We start from the raw sequence: 7,467 nt of genomic DNA, 5'->3' as shown, positions 1-7,467 counted from the left end.
GTAAGACTAGAGAGAAGGCAGCTAGTCATCACCACCCACCGCCAACCCTCGGGCTACTCTTTTACCAACGGATAGTGGGATTGACCGTCACATTATAACGCCCCCACGGCTGAAAGGGTGAGCATGTTTGGTGGGACGAGAATGCGAACTCGCGACCCACAGATTGCGAGTCGAGCGTCCTAACCACCTAGCCATGCCGGGCCTCGTCCGGTAGTAAAGACCATGTTGCAATGGAATTAGGTTCAGAGAGAATCCAAAATATAACTCCTAAAATTTTCATTTAGACGTGCCAACTTATTCTTTATTATCTAAGCTGTAAGTGACTTGTTTTGTACACTTCATTTTTGATGAGTATCACTTAGTTGTTCTTATGTACATTTTATAAATAAGTTACACTTAAATGTTACATTTTATTTCGTGTATCAGAAATTGTTCAATTTTTAAAGGAATAATTCAGAACTTATCACCGATTGAACTTATTCATTCATTGTAGCAACGTATGTTTATAAAAACAATCACCACATATCGTCTGCCATTCATATACAAATAGATCTTAACTCGTAATAAAACTTAAACTCTCTGCACAGTCTCACCATAAAGTGTTTCACGCTTTTAGTGAATGAACAATTCTTCGTAAAATAAAACGGATGTAGAAATACCATTGATGAATTGTTAAAAATAGATAAAGAGTGTCATTTTCAGAGGAAGCTATCTTAGTAAATAAAACAATTCTTCGTAAAATAAAACGAATGTAAAAATGCCACTGATTAGTTGTTAAAAAAGGAAATAAAGTGCCCCTTTCAGAGGAAATTATCTACGGATGATAACTTTCTTCAACAAAGAGGGCGTTGCCACAGTGTTATGAATTGAGACTTCACTTAAAACCTTTTTTCTTTATTTTTGCCTTTTAAAAATTCGCCATTATCATTTTTAAATCGATTTCATTCTATAAATATGTAGTAATATTATTATATCATAATGATTAATGATAAATACGTTACGTAAAGAATAAGAGAAAAGAGATTCCTTGAGCTGGATATCAACCCGAAACCCCTAGATAACAAGCGCACCACTGAGCTATTCCAAAGTACGAGTCGTTTCCCCTTAATGTTCATTATAAAACCTTTCATCATGAGTATGGTCACCATGCTACATCGTGATAGGTGAAAAGATCAAATCACAGAAGTCTTAGGCGTATAATTATTTATTTAAATCAGTTAGAAAACAGTAAAATGGTAATAATATTGTCTCGCAATAATGAATATTAAATATTTTACGGGAAAAAAAAGATAAACTTTTCCAGAATGTCTCATGTGAACCTCTTTGATCAACTTTCGAATGTGATCTAATACGATATTCATAAGTATACGCACCAATGAGGTCTGAATTTGAAAAAAATCTGAGTCAATGCATGCAATATTCTTTCGAAATTTGTTTCAAACCATGTATTTTACTGGTTGATGTACTATTGATATTTATTTATTTTATTTTATTGCTATGCTTTTTGTTTTGTGGCTGATAACAGAAAGTTTCTCCTCCCGAAGTCTCTTTTTGTTTATCGGTTTTTCACGTAAAATATTTAATATTAGTAATAATATTATATAATAGTAATAATATTATATAATACTAATAATATTATTATTACACTGGTTTCTAACAGATTCGTAAGTCTGTTATAGACTTCTACGATTTGATCTATGTACCTATCATAACGTTGTGTGATGATCATATTCATAACGAGAGACTATATATGTGAAAATTAACGGCGACAACTTAGATAGTTCAACAGTATAGCACTAATCTTGCTAGCCAGTGGTCCCGCGTTTAAGCTCCGGTCCCGGAGTCTCTTTTCGCTTATAGGTTTTTCACGTGAAATAGTTCATAGTAATTATTACGTTATAAATAAGTAACAACTATTCCCTATTTTTCTTCAGCTTGATAATATAGTAGTGTAATTTGTAAGCTATAAGCTTTCTTGGCGTATTTCATTAATGTTGGAACACCCAAGAGACCGTATAACAACCTGTACGCAATATAGCAAGTTATAATTACGTCAAGAAAGCTAAAAAAATAAAAGATGTAATATGAACTATATTTTCACTTTGATTTATTACACAAAATAACTTCGTTACAACACAGAAACACACACATACACACTGCTTTTAAGAACATAAAACTTAATTGATAATATTATCATGAGCATCAGTAGTGTTTTCAACACTACATTAAATTTCTTCAACTGTGTGAATCTGGTTTTCTTCGTGCATGCATAGATTACAACTACATTCTCTGATTTGTTTGCTTGTAATTAAGCGCAAAAGTATACAATGGGCTATCTATGCTCTGCCCACACGGGTATCGAAATACCGACATTCTCTGACAATCAGAAAAGACACAAAAACGATATTATTTGAATGTGAATAAAGATCATCTCAGTTTCCAACGACATGATTTTAGTATATCACTTTCAATCGACATTTAGATAATTATCTGTGTTTTATTCAATTGGGACTGCTTGTTTACATTCTAGGCTATAATTCTTTCAACAATATAGCAGTTGTCATGGTTACGATAGTTGCATGTAACTGATCAAAAGATTGCTTTCATTTTAAATACCGATGAAAATTCATAGATGTTTAGTTACTAAAATGTATGTATCATATAAAAAAAACAATGTCGTTTATAACATACTTTGATAAAAGCAATGTCATGTTGAAAATAAAATGTCTCTTACCATAAAGCTGCATTTTAAGTCTACTAAAAAATAAATATTTCAGAACATCTTATGCATTTATATCACTTTCAATATTAATTACATCTTTGATCCCCTGTGAACAGATATGTCATCAGTTCGTTTATATTACTGAATACTACAGTACTTTTCTGGATTCTGATTTCAGATGCAATATATCTTGTAGAAACTGTTGTTCCAAGTAACACCGCGTTTACTGTAAACGCAGAATCGATCGCGACTATCTAAAGCTTTGAAGAATTATAAATCTGTAGTAGAAGAAGAATGGTAAATCATCTCGAATTTCAAACATGTTATTTTTCTCTAAGTTATACATAATCCACCTCTTTCAACGTTCATGCATCACCAGTCTCTGTCACATTTTATGCTATCACACATACTAGTTCATTCACTTTCTTTCCTCCCTACTTTGCTATTTTTACTTTAACAATTTTGAATATCATAATAATGGAGCCTGAAATGCGACTACATTCATATCAGCAACCAAGCAAATGGCAGCATCTCAACTGAAAGTTATTTTTCTTCTCAGTCTTGTTTTTCAGAACACAAGCCTCTACCTTGCATATTTATTGTAGTATATATATATATATATTATACATTTCAATATTGAACGTGTAAAGGTGGAAAATGGGTTAATAATTTTTTTCTTTATTATGGAATTAAGTAGTTCAATATATTATGTTGTATTGGCTTAGAATTATTCAAAGATCACACGAAATTTTAAAAAGAAAGACATTTTGATGTTTGATTTTTATTGTCGTTTAAGCGCAATGCTGCACAAATGGCGACGTGCAATTTGCCCATCGCAGGGATTGAATACCGGATTTTAGATTATATGTCCTTAAGCTTGCCAGTGAGTCATTGGGAAGCGACAGCTTGATGATTTAAGGAAATCATTACATAATATAAATTACCAAATACAGAGCTCAAAAATATTCAATTCCAATATTCTAATGTTTTTGTTTAACGTTTTAACCAACTAAGTTAAGTTGTTTTTTTTTCAGAAACACTTTTCATCAAAAACAATTTCAGTTAACTTGAATAATCATTATTTTATCAAATCGAGGTTACCTACATAGATCAGAACTAAAATTAACCCAGTAATTAATATAGTTAATTTAATATATACCGTACTTTCTTATTTTGATAAAATAAATTGGTTCATCAGCTGGGTAACCTCACTGTTAGCGATATTTTTATCTGATAATTTAACGTGCTAAATCCTTAGACCTCTAGAAAGTAACAATAGCAATGAGCTTAAGATAATTTTGATGCATAATACACTTTCTTAATTTTGTTCATTAGTCTTATTGTTATTCAGGGAGTTTTGTTTGGGGTGAAAGTGTGCACCCTAAAGTGAAATGCTCTCTGTCAATAACGAACTTTACATATTTTGTAGACTTCTACCAGATACTTCCCACAAAAGATACTTACAAGACCTCTAGATTTGACAATCCGCTTAATGCAGCTGTTGGCACTTTTTTAAACTGATTGTTGTGTAGCCATCTTGAAAAGAGAAAAGGTAGCATAAATACTTTGGAGAACAGCAAAAAGCAAGAACAAAACTACAAAAAAGGAAAGATTTTGAACAAAGTACGGGGTATATACTGCCAAAATACAATTATTCGTAATCTTTACTTTCACACTATATTCAGGGTTTAAGATAAATAACTACAACACAAAAACTCACATCTTTACATCCTAGCCACCCAACGGTAGAATTTAGCAATATTTATTTTAAAAAAAGTTTATCTTAATCTTGTTTTTAATTAATGCAAAATTATCTTAGACATATTATTTAAATCTCATAGATCATTAGGAAATTCTGTTTTTTTTTCAATAATCGACTAAGCTTAGCCTTGAAATAAACCTCACTTAATAAAAAAAATAAACATGTTGTTTTTAACACAATTGGATACTTCTGTGTATTGCATCTGTCTTAAAAATTTTTGGATGATGTTTCGAACTTTTTTAACTCTGGTAATTACGATTAATATCCTGAAAAACTTTGGTATATCTACATAAGATTAACAAATACCCTTCTTTTTACAATACGTAACGATTGCTTAACGTTAGATATGTATTTCAAATAGTTTTGTTTCAAGTATACTCAGTAATAGACCACTTATACTCACAATACTTTTAACTTTGACAAACCAGCGAAAACCTCGAATGGCAAAGAATGGAGGTTGTTACGTCCTAAGTTTCTGTAAAAGAAGAAAATAATTTGTTTGCTTGGAAGTTCATTGGAATATTCTTATTTTGAAAATAATAATGTTTGAAGTTCCCTGTAATATTCGACTAGAAACCGTAGGTATACACCGTGAAGATCAAAGAAGCATAATTAATTTCCTATACTGAGATGACACTTCAAGTTGAGGTTAACGATAAATTTTAGCTTATACAAGGTTATTAATCATGTCCTGCCTTTACCACTATGTTACAGTTATTTCTTCCTCGCTAGTTCCCGACACTATATACTTCAATGAATACTAAAATAAATTTTTGATTGATTAGAAAGCATATACTCTTTTTTTTTTAACGTTGTGGAGACAACACACCAGAATCGGGGTGTTTACATCGTCTGTACATTATTTTTGTATTATATATATGTTCAAAGACATAACATATAGATGAAATTTTACTTGTTTATTGTTAAACCCAAAGCTACACAATGTTATCTGTGCTCTGCCATCCGCGGATATCGAAACCTAATCTTTAACGATATAAATCCTCAAACTTACCGATGAGCAACCGGGTGACTATAGATAAATAAAATGAAGATTATGTTGAGATATTATAATGTCGTAAAGTGAATTACATCAAAAACAAACAACATTTAACTGTCCTGTTAATCATATTTAAAGAAATGCTTATTTTTTAGATTCATCTTAGTTATTTCATATTCTAAGCTCTAATTGCAAAACTATAAGAAATCATGTGTCTGTGCATACTTGAATAAAATTCTGTATTTATATAGAGAGTTGAGTACTCTATATTAAAAGGATTTTGAACCCTCATCACGTCGTTGCAGTCCATGTCGTCACGCCCACTCATGCTTTATCAAACGACTGCTCATTTTGACAATAACCCTACAACATCCATTTCTAAAGACTCCTCAGTAAGGCGGTCATGTCCAAAGTATACCAATCTCCCTGTAGGCTTACAAAACCCATCTAGTTTAAGCGGACGACCGTTTTTCAGTGAAGTTTTAATTATCAACAAACAACCCAGTGAAGCTATCCTTCTTTCTCTTCTTCTCCACTTCTCTTCACAGCCTTTCCCTCAACTTGTGAGCTCATCAATTTGAAAATTACCCGTTTAACAACTATAAGTCAACACCACCGCTCATGCAAGCGTTTAATACTTAAAAAGTTTCTGACCGCCCCGGGTTATATTTCATTCCCCTTAGGGGAAAGAAATATACTACTAACCTAAATACCTACCCTGCCTATCGAATCGAATGAAGTTTTAAGAGTTCGATCGTATGGAAATCCATAGATGTTGCATACAGCAACTTAAACAGTATGTCTTTGTATGGCATAAATACCAGTCCCATTCTCAAACTGCTTGAGGTATGCGTTGATTGAATGGAGATATAACAGGAAGTCTTATATTGATGAACCCAGACCATTTTAACCTTGTTTGTATACATTTGTCCTTACAAAGCCAATATTTATGTGTAGTACAAATGACCCAGAATACTGGCCTTTGTATCCACTCTCCTCATCCCTTATTTGTTCTTGGCATAATATTCAGCAATGATCATAAATCCCTTCGAAAACATTTTGTGATATGCCATGTACCATATTCAGAAATTTGTTTCACCCATTGACAAGTAAGAAATGTTACTTACATACTTTAATTTTTTCATCGACTAGATATCATTCATACATTTTTTACAGTTTGTCTTCTCTTTCTGAATATGTCAGCTTGGCCATAATTGACTTGTGTTGCTTTTCCAGCGATAATAGCTTAGATTGTGTCGCGTACTGTTGTCTGGAGCAAGTGAACGACTTTTTCCACGGACCTATGTTTTTCTGGGTTCCTGATCTTTGCTTACTATAGTTAGAGTACGGTTCGTTGTATGTCTCTTTCTGGATGATTCTGATTCCCCGAATTAATCCAAATTCTTTTGTTGTACGATGCCATTAATTACAAGGGATATCCCCATCTTTGAAATTTTAGATCCGTAATCTGATCATATCTTTACGATCTGAGTATACGAATATGTTGCGTCAAAAAGAGCTGTTGCACACCCTTTTTAAAAGCGATCAATTTTTAATGACATCGCACGACCTATATAACGTCAAATTGTAATTATAATAAATGCCGTGGCATCGCAACTTTATATAGGCTTCGAATGAAAGTTTTAATGTAATGTATTAGGTCGTCAATAAATTAATGTCGCGTTTTGGAATACTTTCATTAATCACCCCCCAAAAAACGTATAATATAATGACGTTTAATAGTTAAACGAACCGCCTAAACGTAACGTTAGTGTAGCCTATATAATGTGTAAAGTTTAGTATATTCTAATCCATTATAGTGATGGCACACGACGAGACACACACATTCGGCATGTAATGCTGTTTGAATACAAGAAGGATAATAACGCCTCTGTAGCCACAAAGAATATCAAAGAAGTTTATGAAAATGTTTTGAACTTTCGTAAGTGTCAACGATGGTTCAGCAAATTTCGTTCAGGTAACTTT

At 32.4% G+C, this 7,467-nt stretch overlaps 1 protein-coding gene across 1 annotated transcript in view; it reads right to left on the bottom strand.

The window, feature by feature from the left end:
- Positions 1-7,467, bottom strand: part of LOC106466536 (leucine-rich repeat-containing G-protein coupled receptor 5-like) — a 111,068-nt gene that overhangs the window by 19,160 nt on the left and 84,441 nt on the right. The window contains exons 3-4 of the mRNA XM_022394570.1: positions 4,888-4,959; positions 4,187-4,258 (exon numbers count right to left, since the gene is read on the bottom strand). Of these exons, the coding sequence (XP_022250278.1) occupies positions 4,187-4,258; positions 4,888-4,959 (144 nt within the window). The remainder of the gene's footprint in view (positions 1-4,186; positions 4,259-4,887; positions 4,960-7,467) is intronic.

This window comes from Limulus polyphemus, unplaced genomic scaffold, assembly GCF_000517525.1.
Source record: "Limulus polyphemus unplaced genomic scaffold, Limulus_polyphemus-2.1.2 Scaffold2293, whole genome shotgun sequence".
NCBI classification, from domain to species: domain Eukaryota; kingdom Metazoa; phylum Arthropoda; class Merostomata; order Xiphosura; family Limulidae; genus Limulus; species Limulus polyphemus.
This window is presented reverse-complemented; position numbering and strand designations above follow the sequence as displayed.